The sequence below is a fragment of the Talpa europaea genome (genome assembly GCF_964194135.1).
Source record: "Talpa europaea genome assembly, chromosome: 4".
Classification (NCBI taxonomy): domain Eukaryota; kingdom Metazoa; phylum Chordata; class Mammalia; order Eulipotyphla; family Talpidae; genus Talpa; species Talpa europaea.
Window position 1 is genome coordinate 106,469,642 of NC_140070.1, and position 17,396 is coordinate 106,487,037.

The 17,396-nt window shown below is 38.9% G+C and overlaps 1 protein-coding gene across 1 annotated transcript; it reads right to left on the reverse strand.

The window, feature by feature from the left end:
* Positions 1–5,803: 5,803 nt before the first annotated feature.
* Positions 5,804–11,921, reverse strand: WDR53 (WD repeat domain 53; the record flags this gene model as incomplete). The annotated part of the gene is made up of 2 exons (XM_084231098.1): positions 5,804–6,382; positions 11,442–11,921. The coding sequence occupies 2 exons, from the start codon at positions 11,919–11,921 to the stop codon at positions 5,804–5,806; spliced, it is 1,059 nt and encodes a 352-aa protein (XP_084087224.1).
* Between the last annotated feature and the right edge of the window lie 5,475 nt (positions 11,922–17,396).

The window sequence follows — 17,396 nt, forward strand, 5'->3', positions numbered from 1 at the left end:
TTTATTTATACAAGCACTGGGGTACAAGCCAGAGGCGCGTAAGGGTGAGAGAATTCACCAGAGAAAGAGCAGGGAGCAGAACAGGCAGAGAGACCAAAATACAACATCTGCAGCACCATGTGGAAATCTCCCTGGCCAGCCAGGAATTGAACCAGTGCTGTAGGGGCTGCCGACAGCTTCACAGCACTGTGCTCAACCCGCTGTACCACCAGGGAGGCCCTAGAGTGTTAGCTCTTATGTTTAGCCCTATGACCCATTACTTTTTTTTTTTTAAGATTTATTTATTTATGCATACAAGAACTGGGGTACAGGCCAGAGATGCGGAGGGTGAGAGGATTCACCAGAGACAGTGGGGAACAGAACAAGCAGACTGACTGAAGTACACTGCTGAGGGAGCAGCGGGAGAGTCAGGAGAGGTCTGCTGCACCATGTGGTTGCTCCCTAGCCAGCAGGGGATTGAACTCATGCTGCAGAGGCTGTGGATTGCTTCATAGTGTGATGCTTAACCCCTTGCACCACCAGGGAGGCCCTGACCCATTACTTATTGCGTACGATACGGGTTGAAGTTAATTTTTTGGCATATGATACGCAATTGCTCCAGCAACATTTTTTTGAAAGATAATTTCATATATAATGTCATATAATGAATTAGTGTGGCAACTTTGCTGAAAATGTAATTGTCATGGATGGCAAGTCAATAAGCATATGACGGGATGCTCAAGCTCATTAGTCATTAGGGAAATGCACACCCAAACTACAATGAGCTACTACTTCACATCCCCTTGGATGACAATAATAAAAAAGACAGAAAATAACAAATTTGGTGAGACTGTCAAGAAGTAGGATCCTCATACTTTTTTGCTAGAAATATAAAATGGTGTATGTAATCATTTTGGCAGTTCTTCAAAACATTAAACATGAGGTTACCATATGACCTGGCAATTCCACTTCTAGTTACATGCTCGTTCACAGTAGCATTATTCATAATAGCCCTGAAGTGAAAACCACCTAAACATCAGTTGATGAGTGTATAAACAAAATGTGATATATACATACAATGAAATATTTGGTCATAAAAAGGAACCAAGTACTTATATATACCACAACATGGTATGACTCTTGAAGACATAATGCTAACTTAAAGAAGCCAGTCATGAAGACCACAATATATGATTCCATTTATATGAAATGTCTAGAGAGACAGAATATAATGGTTGCCTAGGGTGGTGCAGTAGAAGAAAATGGGGAGTAACTGCTAATGGATATGGGGTTTCTTATGGGGTATCAAATTTTTTTCCTTTTTTTTAAAAAAAGATTTATTTATTTATACAAGCATTGGGTACAGTCAGAAGCGCAGGAGGGTGAGAGAATTCACCAGAGCCAGAGCAGAGAGCAGAACAGGCAGACTGACAAAGTACACTGTTGAGGGGAGCAGCGGGCGGCAGGAGAGATCTGCGAGCCATATGGGACCCTCACTGGTGGCCGGGGATCAAACTGGAGCTGCAGAGTTGCAGCTTTGCAACCCAGCGCTCAACCGCTGCGCCACCGGGGAGGCCCCACAAATTTTCTTTTTCACCAGGTTATGGTGATAATGGTACTTTCATATTCAAATATGTTCTGTTGAATTTAATTCAACTTTCCTTCTTTCCTGAGTACACTACACTAAACTAAAGATAAAAGCTCTCATCAGTCAATAGCTATATAACTTCCTATATCTGACATATTCTACTATCTTAATTTTTAAATTTGAGATATGACAGCAACACCATGTAGGTTTAAGGTATACAACATATTTATTTCATACATTTAAATTGGAATATGGTTGCCATTGTAATATTACTAACATTGTTATTACCTCTGTTGGGTCACACAATGATTTATTTTAGTGGTGGGAACAATTAAGATCTAGCATCTAAGCAAATTTGTTTATGAAACACTTTTGCTATCTATAATTAGGTCTAATAGGTCTCCGGGACTTATCTACCAGTTGCGAGCATGTACCTTTAAACATCTCTCCCATTCCCCTCCACCCTTCAGCCCCTGGTAACTATCATTTTACTTTCTGCCCAGCCCTTTCCTCCACCAAGTGTGACAGGGTATGGAAGGGGCACTCCAGATGTTGGGGAAGTGTTCAGGATTTTCCCCACATCCTCTTCTGGCCTACATTAAATCCTCCTCTGTAGTGACAGCAGGGTACCTTGTTCCCTCTAGCACAAAATGTCCCTCCGGTCTTACTACTTACATAAGTCTCTGAAGAAACTTAGCCGAGTGGAATGGCCAATATTCCCTGCTGCAGTTGCCCTATGGTAATTTGGAGCGAGAATATCAAATGTGCAATGAGCCTGTGGGTGTCTGTAAATTGAGCATTGGTTGGAAAAGGTACGTGTATCTCTGATATTTGGTATTAAAAATCACCAGAAACAGGCAGTTTAGTTGCCTGGTAATCCAGCTACCAGCACTCTTGAGGTTCACTTTTATATTTTCTTTCCACACCTGGGCATTTTCACCTCCCTTGACTCAGTATTTAAGGACAACTATTTGTGTTAGGTGGGGGTAGGGTGCGTCCAGGACAAGCCAAATCATAAATTCAGAACTAAATAGGACAGAAATCTTGTCCTTAACCATTTCATTCTAATAGAAAGACAAATGTACACTGACCATGGTTGTAAACATAATCCTTTATGATTTATAATTACATCTGTAAATATCCTATTACCAAATAATATAGCATTTACAGGTTCTAATCCCTGGAATAAGAATTTAAGTTCTAGGGCCTCCCTGGTGGCACAAGGGTTAAGAGGCAACCTATGAAGCTATCCACAGCCACTGCAGCACCAGTTCGATTCCCAGCCAGCCAGGGAACAACCCACAGGGTGCAGCAGACCTCTCCTGTCTTGTCCACTGCTCCCCTCAGCAGCATATTTCGGTCAATCTGCCTGTTCTGTTCCCCACTCTGTCTGGTGAATCCTCTCACCCCCTGCACCTCTGGCCTGTACCCCAATCTTGTATGCATAAATAAATCTTAAAAAAAATTTAAGTTCTAATAACTATTTAAGTTCTTATTTCTTTTAAGGTCTTACTTATCTAAATGACGGCCAACAACGGGAACTAAGCTATATACAAAATGATACCCTGGCTTTTCTTATGCCTAAGCTGAGGTGCTTTCTTTTGTTTACCTTTGTTTCTTCAAACTCTTATTACCTCAAGTAATGCAAACTGAATCAAACTGTAGAAAAATGACTAAGAGCAGTTCATTTTGTATACAATTTTCACACTGCAAATTTACCAAAATATCCATAGTTATTTGGAGATGTTCAGGGACTCTTAGTTTAGTCCATGCCCCCCTTTTCTGATAACTATATCCCCACCTCTGGGACTAGGCCCCTTTGGCAATGTAGATAGCAAGCAACAACATTCCTGATCAGAGCTAGGAACATTACTAAATCAGACCAATCAGGTTATTTCCAGGGACCTGGAACTCGGCTTCTGGCATTGAAATAGGTTCTAATGTAGCCCTGAAAGAACACCTTTTTGCCAAGTGAAAGCCATCATGCAGCGAGAAGCAGACAAGTGACCAAGATTGGATTAAAAAATGTAGTTGCCTTGGGCCTCCCCGGTGGCGCAGCGGTTGAACGTTGGGTTGCGAAGCTGCCCGCAGCCTCTGCGGCGCCGGTTCGATCCCCGGCTGCTCCCCGGCCACCAGAGGAGGGTCCCACATGGCGCGCAGACCTCTCCTGCCGCCCGCTGCTCCCCTCAGCAGTGTACTTCGGTCCTTCTGCCTGCTCTGCTCCCCGCTCTGGCTCTGGTGAACTCTCTCACCCTCCCGCGCTTCTGACTGTACCCAGTGCATGTATAAACAAAAAAAACAAACAGACAAATAAATAAATAAATAAAACATGCCTCTATAAAAAAAAAAAAAATGTAGTTGCCTTGGTTAATAGTTTTCCTGGTTATTAGTCTGAGTTATCAGCAATCAAAAGAAGTTTGATTAACACTAAGGTTTCAATTTTGGTATACTTTTGTTTTTGCTCCCACAAAATTATTTGGGCTCAACAGCTCAATTGATACTGTACTTTGATAATTTTTCAAAAGCTCCCTCTAAAACCCCTTATGATTTCCCATGACTATTAGTCCTTCCCAACATTATAGATCCATGAGATGAGCACAATATTATTATATTTTAATTTAATAAAACAGTATCATGGAAGGTACTTCAGGGGATTTCTAATTCAACTGCCTCACTTTCAAGTAAACTAAATCCCAAAATGACCAAGAGCTGTGTTCAGTGCTGGGATTAGAAACTTGTTCTGTAAATACTCAGGTCAAGGTTCTTTGTCAATGAATTTTTTAATGGCCAAAATGGTTTTCTTTTTTAAAATTCCAACTGAGGTCACTACTTAATGGCTCAGGAATGATTTAGTTCCACGTTAAAATCCAGTTCAAATAGCTTCAGTGGAGTGGGGGGAAAAAGGCTTCAGGTATACTTGTTTCAGGCATGGTTGGTTCTAGGCTCAAAATTACTGTGAGGATTCTCTTTCTACCTCCGGGAAAGACTTCCATAAGGGCAGGGGACCTATAGTCTCACATCCAAACAACTTAGTTACCATATGCCTGATTATGCTTGGAATCTTCAGTTATAAGAGTCAAAAAATTCCTTTTAATTCTCATAAGCCATTCTGAATTTGGTTTTTGTCATCTGCAATGTGATTGAGCTTATCAAAAAGTTCCACACAAACAAGGATAATGTTAACCAATTAGATTGTTTTCAAAACTTTAAATATTTACAGTAGGCAGAATTATGTAGATGGGGTGAAACAATAAGAGTAAGTGGTTAACCAAGTTCCTTGAGGTTTTCCAGCTTTAACAGATTAGGAAGTGAAATGACCACTGGTCTTCAGTAAGTAATTTTTAATCTGTAGGTCAATTTAAAGTACATTCGTTAAAAAAAAAAAAAAAAAAGAGTAGACAGTATAATCAGAGGCTGAAAGAACATACAGAAAAGACAGCAATTAGGCCATGATGAAAAGGAACTTACTCGACACATTACCTGGGCCTCTAGTCTCTAATCCCTCATTATCTTTTGCTTAGTCATGTTTCTGCTTATTCATAACTTCAGTTTATTCTTGGCCCTACCAGCAACATGGCAGATTGTTACATAATATCTTAAAATAATCTGACCCTGGCATGCTCTTCTTAGAAACATTAGCAAAAGGTGTAGCAAAACTTGGGTTTTACATAGAACAAACATGAACAGGTTTCTTTCTTCCTCCAACTTGGTAAGGATCTTCATGACATTCCAGGATCCAAAATAACTAATGTAACCACAACTGGATCAAGATACAGATTTCCCTAAAGCAGGAGGCTTGATAAGACAACCAAGGTCTTTTGTTGGTGAGTTAATTGTGCCTGCAATTTTCCTGGATTCTTAAATTACTTAATATCACTGTACCTCGATTTCTGTGGCCTTAAAATGGGGGAAATCACCTACTTCTTTGATTTGGAATAAGAAGTTAAATATACATAAAATACATATGTAATTTACATATTGAAATATATATGAAATGGCTGAGTGGCTGAGTATATGGTCGGTACTCAGTGAATGTTAGTTTCTTCCCCTAAATTTTAATTTCATTTATTGCATGAAATATTATCTTTTTTATTCAAATGTCTTAAAATTTATACAATGGATTGTTGTTACTCTGCATAACACAGATGGCTTCAGTGAAAAATCAGGGCTTTTTTAATCTAAAAAAAAAAACAAACGAAAAACTGTCTTGCAGTTTTTCAAATGTTTTTATTGGGTTTAAAATTCATTTAAGAGATATACAGATATACAACTGGTTTGATCAGCTACTAATATATTTTGGTGTCCCTTTATTTTTGCACCCAAGAGCCAGTTCACTTTTTCTCCATGTTCAATACTTAGCTTTGGTAAAATTTTGCCACGTTCTTCATCTGTTCCCGAAGCATTAGGTTTTCCACCTTGCCTTTTAGTTTTCCTCCTGTGAGTATGTTTTGTAGGGCTTTTCTGTTTTTTCTCAACTTCATTGCTTATATCCCACATCATTATCTTTCCATCATTCCCTCCAGTAAGTAGCAAATAGGATTGTGGCAGAAAGTAGACCTGGGATACCCCCAAAGTGTGGCCCTTAAATCCTAGTTCCTGTTCACATTTGACTCCCATCACCCTAAAAACTCGAACCTTACCATCTTCTGCACCACAACTAAAAATATTGCCACAAGATGCCACAGACACAGAGTAGGCTAAAGCAGGGTTTAAAAGCTGACCAGGTGATTGTGGGCTTTCCATTTCTTCTGTTTCATCTTCCTGTAAATTTGTAATCCAGACTGGCCTGGCTTTCTGAAGGTTCCAAAGCATCACCTTTAAATGAGAAGAAGTTACAGTCAAACAGAACTCTAGCCATTTAACCCAACTATCATGCTTATTCTACTGTAATAACTAATAAAGTCATCAAATTAATCTGAGTGATTAGGATACATTCCCAGCAATATTAAAAAAATAAGACTATAGCATGCCAGCGGAATGCTACCCTTGGGTTGAAACTAGAATGTTAATGGGTAGAGTAAGGAAGAATTTACAAAACTAGATCCCAAATAACTTTTGATCGATAAACCCATTAAAGTGTAATCCAAATTACATTTTAATCAGTTCATTAAAAAAAAACACAAAAAACCACACACACACACTTTAAGCCACTGACAGTTTAAGTCATTCCATCCTCACGTCTTCAAATAAAATACTTATCAATTTTAGTCTATGCTAGTTACAAGTAAAAATGGTTATCAAATAAATCAAGTAAATCTGGAATATCACTGAAATAATTTCTATCTGGAATGCTTTTCCTTTCCTTTTACATTATCCAGATTATTCACCTTAAGGGCTTAGCTCAAATTCCTCTACCTCCAAAAAGGATTTCCTAACTATTCCACTTCATTTCTCTCTTTCCCATATTTAATTCCTATTCTATTAATTGACACATATTACTATTTTGTCAGTTCCTTGGAATTTAATTCATCTTTGCTAATGCCTAGCATAATGGGAAAAGATCAGAAATTCCAATGATCTTGCACCTATTAAACCGATTTAAACAAAATATTAATTAAACCTGTTTAAAACAAAATAATAGCTTTGTGAAAAGATTTTACACTATAATCTAGTGATTCATTCTCTTCCTATAGCAACCAAGTAGAAAGGAAAATAGTCTCAGTACTTTCAAAGAGAAGAGACAGCTTTATTTTGCCACCTTGTTTTATCCCCAAATTATGACTCACCCACTTAAAATGGACACTAGGATAAGCATGACCTTGTTTAGACAGATCTAATTGACACGATAATACTACAGATGATATTAAGGATTTGGTTTTTTATTCAAAGTAACTTCCCTCAACTCAGCTGACTTTCCAAAGTGACATCTATTAATATTTATACTCTTCTTCTACTAGGGAACGCACTGAAAATCCTTTTGGATGGAATTTGTAACATTATTACCAGGTAGCCAGCTATCACCATTTGGGTGAAGCCAAAATACTATAAAATTGAAATAAATTAAAATAAAATAGTATCAGAAAATATAACATAAATGAACGGACATTTATGTCCATTCTGGAATCTGCTAGCTTGTGTATTGGTAGGTATCCCCGAGTTCTTTTTCACACAGTCTGGGTGATATTTCCTGCTACTTCTAAAACATCCAAACATGAACCATATTTAAAATGCTTTCAGCAGCTTAAACATTGTTGTACTTACTAAAATCATCTAAATGTATTACTAATCATGAGAGAGCCTACTAATTCAATAATTTACAAGTATTGAAGATTTTCAGATTGTTCTCTTTGTACTTCTTTACTTTTCTTAACTCCCAAAGATTCCACAATGTTTCATACTTGGAATTTCTCAACCACCTTTTCAAGTAATATCTTCCTATGCAAGAGAGCTAGAGATACTGAATAAAAAGAATACAAGAGTTTGGGATTAATGGTCCTATAAAATGTCAAAGGGAGAAAATGGACAACTGGTAAATGTTCAAAAGTTAATGCAATCATATTAAGTGATCCTGCTAAGAAATTTCTCCCTGCACAACACTTCTTCCCACATAAGATTCATTTTCAAGGAAAAAAAAGCCTCCTCCACCATCCTGCTCCTTGTGTTAATATTTGAGATCTTTCAAACTCCAAAAAGAATAAATGTGTGAAACATTTATTTTCAGATACAGAAATGAGGGGGAAAAGAATCAATATGTATGTTACAGAAATATGACGGTTTCAAATTTCCAAATGTCTTCACAAGAAAAAAACTGTATTTGGTGGAGATAGAGGCATTTAGTTAATATTTCTTTGTACTTTACACTATAATCATTCTGGACCTATTTAAAAAAAAAAATCAAACCATCTCAAGTACTTAAGGTCATTGCCTCTGAGTGTGCTTTGCCTAATTATTTAAACCTATCTAAATAAAAGGATATTATTTTTATAATTTCTACAACACATAGGTGTGTTAAACATAGAGTGTGGCAGAAATTCAATTCCTACCTTGAGATACAATGCATTTGCTCAGAAATAACTCTCAAAATTGACCTGATAAAGAAAAAACTATTCTGTCTACATTCTTGGACTGCCCTATAGGCCAACTATTCTTAAACTTTAGAATACTGGATAACAAGATCTAAAAAGTAAAGTGGTTACAATGTCAGTTAAGGAAGTAATTTCTTAAAAGTATGGCTGTGCTGTCTTATTGTATTATATCATAACCCAGGGCAGAAGGTGATCTACAGTGAATTTTTAGGAGTTCTGGGCAGTCAAATAAATAATTCCCTAACCAACCCCTACCCCCCCCCCCCAATTAAAAAAGACAATGACCTAACCCCTCCTTTCACAAACTATTTCCTATACTGTTTTCCAGCAGCTGCCTGACACTAAAACTTCTGGCCTAGAACTGGAGGCAAAATAGTAAACTTTGGATGCCCATTTCTTACCAAATATGAATACAGGTCATTTTTGCACACTTAACTGTCTACTGTCACGTCTAGTGGTTAACGAGCCAGTGATTGAAAAGTGGTATAGAAGAAGGATGAAAGAATGACTAGACAGAGAGAAATTGGACCTTCTACTTAAAACAAATGTCTGGTTTTGAGGGTGATTCTGTACAACCAAGCAGACAGATTATTACCACTAAAAAAATGTAGCTTTATAAAGGGTTTGGTCAAGACCAAGGAGTGAAAAACAACTTTAGAGGTTGCAGGGTCACTATCCCCTAAGTATAAGATGATTCTCAATAGAGACAATATGGATATTTCTGGAAGGACAATTCTTTATTTTTTTAAGGATTGTCCTCACACTAAGGGACATCCACTGATTCTGCCTACTAAATGTTAGTCACCTGTACGGGAGGCAGTCACAGCTGACAACAACAATACCCAGTCTCATTTATTCTAAATTACGAGGGGGTGTGGATGGCAGAAGAGGGACTGGTAAAGACCACTGGCCAAGAAGGTGTAAAGACAAAACCTTTGATACTACTAACAGAATCCCTCTTAGAGAATCTCTGTATAGTTAATACTATCGACTAAATACTGAGAAGTGTTAGGTACACAAGTCATTAATTTAAAAAAACGGTTCTTGGGCCTCCCTGGTGGCAAAGAGGTTGAGAGCTGGGCTGCGAAGCTGCCCGCAGCCTCTGCAGCACCGGTTCGATCCCTGGCCGCAGGTGAGGGTCCCATATGGTGTGCAGACCTCTCCTGCCGCGCCCGCTGCTCCCCTCAGCAGTGTCTTCGGTCTACCTGCTCCCTGCTCTGGCTCTGGTGAGTTCTCTCACCCTCCCGTGCTTCTGACGTACCCAGCGCTTGTATAAATAAATCTTTAAAAACCAAAAAACGGTTCTTTTTCTAAAAGTTAGTTGTTCTGAAGCCAACACCTTAAAAAGAAAACTTATTAGTGATGATATCCTGCTTGACAATCAATTCTGTGATATCCTAGAGGAAAAAATGATAGGGTTTGGATTCAGAGAGACTGAGGTTTCAATTCCAATTCAGGCAGCTGTGTGGACACAATTTGAATCTCATTGCTAAAAAAGAAATAGTAACTATCAGAGTGTGACTTGAATGAAAATTCATGTATGTAAATCATTGGTAAGTACTGAGTGCTCACCAAAGAGAAGCCATGATTACTCTCACTTCACTGATAAGAGATTTACTTTCTTTATTTTTTTAAGATTTATTTATTTATTTATACAAGCGCTGGCTACAGTCAGAAGCACGGGAAGGTGAGAGAATTCACCAGAGCCAAAGTGGGGAACAGAACAGGCAGACTGACGAAGAAATACACTGCTGAGGGGAGCAGTGGTCCCGGCAGGAGAGGTCTGTCGTGCCATGTGGGACCCACACTGGCAGCTGGGGATCAAATTGGTGCTGCAGAGACTGCGGGCAGCTTCGCAGCCCAGCGCTCAACTGCTGCGCCATCAGGGGAGGCCCAAGAGATTTACTTTCAAGTGGAAGCAAATACACAGTGGGAAAGTCAAGCTATTTAAAGTTTCCCAACTTTTTATTTTTTAATTTAAATATTTTATTTTATATAATTCTTACATCTTTTTTTATCTTTGCACAATGTATGCATTTTCATTTTGGTTATATTCCCCATACAATTGCACCCCCCCACTTATTTTGACTCTCGTCCTTCCTTTCTCCGCCCCTCCCCCCCCCAGTGTGTCTCTGGTTTATAGTTGCTTGCTGATTTTGAATTTTACTTTGTGTTGATTAGTCTTTTTCCTGGTCTCTTATTTAGGTTTTCTAAATTCCTGCTATGAGTGAGCCCAACTTTTTAAACCAGCAAATTATACTTTATCCCCTCAAATTCCCCTACATAGCACAGTGTGGTGTGTGTGTATATATATAAATACATACACATACACACACACACAAACGCATATATACACATACACTCCCCTGGCGGCCTTTTTCTCCATTTGGGATAAGTGCCAATGTTCCTTTCAAAATTCAGCATTGAATACAATGCTCTGATCCTGATTATCAGTACACAATATTTTAATTAATGCACCCCTGAATTTTAACATAAAAACAATCCTTCAACCTTTTTTCTTTAAAAAAACAATTTGGAAAGAGTAGGTAATAAACTTTGACTTAAGCATGCCTCTTTGTTTCAACGGATGTTTAGAACCAAACACCCATTTGTCTTAAAGCAAAGTGAAAGGAAGACTAAATGATTAATGATTACTTTGTGAATAAAATCTAGTAGCCTTTGTCAGGTTACCAGTAAACATGCAGTAGAAGTAAAGCTAATGTTTGGTAAATAGGTAAGACATGTTATTACATAACAGAACATACAGATACATTTAGCTTAATCAATAACTTAATTCTGTTAGCAAATCCCATTTAGAAATTACCCAAGAACTCTCTGCAAAGCATCACCTGCATATCCAGTCCACATGATACCAGGCTCTGAGGTCTCTGAGGCCGAAAAGCTACAGAGGAGCAAATATTAGAATGTCTCTTCAGGGATCTGCTAACTTTCATATTTTCCAAGTCTAGGATTTTGATTGCCCCGGAGTCATCAGCAGAAGCCAGTAGGTTTTCAGTTTCATTCAATGAAAGACAATTGACTTCTTCTTCATTCACATGAAAATGGTCCAGGGAACCTTTGAGAGACCTGACATCCAGTATGCTAATGTTTTCCCCATGTGAAGCATAGAGCTTGGTGGAGCAGGAGGGAGAGAATACAACACTGGTAACATCATCAGCCCCTTGGAAGCGTGTGTGTCCCAACGGAGTCCCATCTTCACCCCAGAGGTGGAGATCTCCGCCCTCTGCTCCAGAAGCTACTAGCCCTTCTTGACTTGCATTCAGGCAGAGAATAGGAGTAGAATGTCCACCAGTCCACTTGACTGCCATAATGGCTCAGAAGACTCTGTGAAGAGGTGGGGGAGGGAAATTATAATCTCATATTTTATATAAGAACTTGACAGTAGAAGACAAATTCAGTAAGCAAGATAATTAAATATTTTAGACATATAGAAAATGCAATCAATAAAGACAGGCATTTGAAAATGACATCTACAAAAGCCTAGTTTAACACTGGCTTATGGTGTAGTGGGCAGGCACATGCCTAAATGGGTTTCTCTTGCATTAAGGGACCCAGGTAAGTCTGGTCCTCCGGCCTTTGATGTAAGGCTCACTTGAGAATAAACACTATATTTATTTTAAATTAGGAAAAATATTTTAAAGAGAACACTGAGCAATCATCAATTTATTATGTGAATAATGTTCTAGAGAGTGAGTTCTGGACTTAAACTCTCTGGGTGAATAGTTCCATTAGTTGGGTAACTTCGGATATTACTGAATCTTCCTATGATTCACTTTCCTTCTCTACAAAGTAGGAGTAATAATAATAGCACCCATTTCAGAGGATCATGGAGGATACATAGTAAGCACTCAACAAATACTATCATTATCAGTGTCCCTATTTTTATTAGGCTGGTCAAGCTGGTGTATATACACCAATGGTCCTCAAAGTATGGCCTCCAGACTAGCAATATCAGTATCACTTAGAACTTGTTAGAAATAACAAAGACTTTTCCAATAATTTTACTTGTTAGTATTCTTTGAAAGAACAGAAAATGACCAAAAGTTACTAATAATTCATTACTGCTTCTCTCTATCTCTCTCTCTCTACACACACACACACCATTTTAATCACATTAACACCTACTTGTTCTTATATAACTACAGTACTTAAAAACTGCACAATTTAGATTCTCAATATCCTAGACATAACATCTATAAACTGGAATTGCTGCATAATATTACTCTCCCATAACTGCCTATGGTCAAAGCAAAAAGATCTATCAGGGCAATTTACACACCTCTAAATGGTTAGACAAGAGGAAATAAACAAATATATACAAATTTTTCACTTCACAAGCAAGGAAAAGTTTAGGGAAAAAAATGCCATAGTTGCTTTACTATTTTCACATTAAGAGACCTGAATTTATCGACCTCTATAGCAAGAGAATTAAAAACAAAAGGAAATGATTAGGATTACCTCAAGTTAAAAAGCTTCTGTACAGTGAAATAAAGACTATGAAAAAGATACCTTACTGGATGGGAGAAAATGATTATTATAAAATATACAACAGATAAGGGATTAATATCCAAGATACATAGAAAACTACAACTAAAAAATAAATAACCCAATTAATAAATTGGCAGCTGATGTGAACAGACTATTCACACAAGAACATGTTGAAAAGGGCAAAAGACATGAAAAAACATTCATTGTCACTTCTAATATGACAGAGAGGTTAATACACCCTTACACCAGTGAGAATGGTACATATTAAAAAGACCCCCCAACAAGTGCTGGAGAGGATCTGGAGAGAAAGGAACCCTATTAAACTGTGGGCGAGAATGTAAATTAGTTGTAACCACTTTGGAAAGCAATCTGGATTTATCTTAAAAAACTGAAAATGGAAACATAGTATGATCCAGCAACCCTACTCTTGGGCATTTATCCAAAGACTATGAATCCATCAAACAAACACCCACATTTTCCTCAATGTTTTTAGCAGCTTTATAATAGTTAGGACATGGAAACAGAATAAATGTTGATGACTGGATCAAGAAGGTGTGGTATAGCCACACCAAGGGATATTATATAGCCATAGGAAAGGATGAAATGCATAAATGCATTAATTTCAATAAAATGGGAGGAATTTGAAAGAATTGTGCACAATAAGAACAAATACTGGATATTTACATTGCAGATTTTTTTAAAAAAAAGATTTATTTACGTATGCATACAAGAGCTGAGGTGTAGGCCAGAGGTGCAGGGAGGGTGAGAGGATACAGCAGAGACAGAATGGGGAGCAGAACAGGCAGATTCGCTCAGTTTGCTGAAATACACTGCTGAGGGAAGCAGCGGGGGAGACAGCAGTGGTCTGCCGTGCCATGTGGGTAGCTCCCTGGCTGGATGGGATCGAACTCATGCTACAGTGGCTGCAGAGAGCTTCACAGAACTGAGACTTAACCCCTTGTGCCACCAAGGAGGCCCATAGCAGACATTTTGTAACATAAAACACTTTAAAAAACCAGTAGACATCAATAAACATTCTGAGGGCTCTGACATTAACAGGGAGGAGGGAAAGGGACAAAGAAAAGATGGTGGCAGGGGAAAAAAGATATCTGACTTTAGTTCAATGATACAGAGATAAATGTCCTAACAGTGTTTTGAAAATACTTTAAAATGGCAACCTATCTAAAATTTCTATTCCTTACACAAAGCTTATTTCCTTCTAATTTAGCAACAAATCACAAAATGAGATACTCTTCATAAAGATAACAAAATGGGAAAAAGACAAAAAGATACATTGCAGTAGAACTCAATTATTATACAAAGGAAACTAATTAGAGCCTGAAGCCAACAGGTTTTAAAGAGGCCTACAGAGGAAATGACTCAGAGGGAGGTAAAGACAGGGAAGCCTGGTGGTTTGATTTTTGCTGACAAGTACTGGAATAATTTTCTACCATTAACAGACTCTTGCCAAATGTTCTAGATAAACCAAGTAAAAAGAACTAATAACACAATTAGAATGAAAGGTATTATTGCTTAGGTGCAGGAATCATCTTTGGTGACTAATTATGATATGATAAAGACAACGTTCTACCTCAAAATATGAAATTTTAATTAACTGTTGTCAAGACAATATAAGTTACAAATAAATCTGTTAGAATCTTTAGGATACAGATCATTTATTTCCTTTTAATCTTGCTATGATGAGTCAACTTCAAAGTCTACACTCTACTGATCACCTAGCTAGTCAAAAATATAAAAATAGGACCTATTATGGGGAATGTTGAGAAAAAGAGTTGGGAAAACTCCAGAAATCCTTACACTGAGGCTTTTAAGTTTAGTCAATCAATATTCACCATGAAGGTTATTGATCAGTGATTTGATCAGAAAACCAGAAATCACTTGCTTACTTAATCTACAAATTTAAAATTGTTATTTGAAATACAACCAAGGGCTTCCATCAAAGAGTGTTAAATCATCGAACTGCTGTGGGAGAGGTAGTAGAAGAAAATGGTGTTAAATGATGACAATTTCAGAAATGAGATGCCAAGCCACTGTTTGCTCTTCTATTACTGGGGCTGAAATGTCTAGCAGATATAGGTAAGTGATACTATTCCCACATTCAGGTATCAAGTTAACAAATTTTTCCTCTCATTCACAGAAGCCAAAAGGGTCAAGCACATTAATTAATCACATCCTATTGTGATTACTTTAATTAGGTAATAGAGTCCTTCTTTTCAACATCTAATGAAATCAAGGCGTGGACAGGAAAAGGTGGGGTATTTTGAGAGTATTTTTAGAAAGGGAGGCTGCAGTTGGCAGTTCTGAAGAGTCAAAGATCAGAACAAGGGAACTGAACACCAAAGAGGGTCATGGTCAGGAGGGTGAGCAAATGATAAGTATGTAGAATGAAAAGGAGGTAGTAGTGTAGTGGTAAAGGAAATCTTTCCTACCTTGAAATTCTATTTGGACCACTTGGAAATTTGAGACTGAAAGCCACCTCATTAGTTGGCTCCAGAATTATCTCATTAGAACCTTCATAGGCTCTATACCTCACTTATACGATGATAGACAGCATAAAGGTCTTTAAAATCTGAATAATCTTTAAACATTATGTTCTAGTCATATTTTGACGAACTTGCTTTAACTTTTCAAGTTTCTGTGCCTTCAAAGCTGTTCATCCTGCCTGTTTCTCTAACCTCTTCTCAGCTGGATCAACTTTACTTATCCTGGAAGATTTAAAACAAACATGACTACCTTTCCAGACAAAACTTGGTTCTTCTTTCCTAGATGTTCAATGGTTAAAAGGTGAAAGATAAATAACGAATAAAACTTCCTTAGTCAGAAGTTACACTCAATTAACTTGAATTCTATATTTAAGAAATATGAGTCACTATTATCACAATAAAGAAATGTCAGTTTTTCTTTACATTTGGATTTTCCAAAGTTGGTTTTGACGTGGCGAATTTGGAGAGCAACCAAAATGACTGAAGGGCTGTGGCATTAGCATTAATGAAAATGAACAGAATCCTTGTTACTAAGCTTGGAGAAAATGACCTCGGAAGAAGGGACAAGCAAGTACACCATACATCAGAGTGGAGAAGGTGGTGGTTCTTTTGTTTTGACTGCTGAAGGAGAAATGCATTATACATAGCAGGGAAGCTTCGGGAAAGGTTTCCTATTCCATGAGGGTTAAGACAGTGGAGTTGACTACTAAAGGAATCTGTAAATCCTATTATTATAATAATTACCTATCTCATTTGGTTGTTTTATTATTTTCTCTAAGCACTGTTAAAGGCTGTCAGAAAACTTTTGGGGCCACCTAAGAAAACGCAGTATGAGCAAATAATGTTGAAAGTCTTCCATTCCAAAAGCCATCCATAATTATAGCCTCCACTAATTAGTTTCACTCTTGGAATTTTTAATTAAAGACAAGCACACTGCCTTAATTTTCCTATTAATCAGTGGGCTAGTAGTACGAAAGGCTGGAAAGGCCACACATTTTACAGAAGAATGTAGCACTTAAACCGTACTTTAAGGGGGTTGGGAGGGATGTTCAAATGTGGCGACCTCATTCTTCGGATCTACGATGGGACACAGATTCTGAAAAGTACCATTACTCGGGCAGAGGACCTGACCAGGAAAAGGCCGCCTGGGCAGAGGTAGGGAAAGAAGTTCCAACCCAAGCAGCAGGTGGCGGAGCTAGCAACTGCCTCGAAAGGAAGGGGCAGTTTCATGCCTTAGTCTGAAACAGGAATCTAACGGACACTGGGAAATAGCAAAGGAAAGGGGACCCAAGAAAGCCGAGGCGGAGCCACTGGACCAGAAACTGGAAAGAGGACCGAAGGACAGCCAGGAACGCACCAGCCGCAGCCTCCTACCTGCGCTTCCCGCTTCCCAGCACCGCGCCTCGTGATGACCTCACCAGCGGGCGCCCAATCGCTCCTGCACTAGGACGCGAGGCGCCGCAGCCAAACAGTCACATCCGGGGCGAGAGGAACCGCGAGCGAGCTGGGCGTACGCCCTTGCTTCGTGCCCTCAACCCGCATGGCGGAGCCGCGGGCGCGCCGCGGGGAGGCCGTGCGAGTCGGGCGGTTCCGGCGCCCGCGCTGAACCGCGGGGGAGGGGCGGAGGCGCCCGCGCGGCCGGTGCGTCTGCCCTCAGTGAGGCGGGGCGCGCGGCGGACGCCCCCGGGCAGGGGCGGGAGTGGCGAGGGGCCGGGAGGTTGACTGAAAGGGGCGGTGAGGCAGCCTCTCGCGTCTCCAGGCGAGGTTTGGCCTCCGGAGCAGAGACGTGGG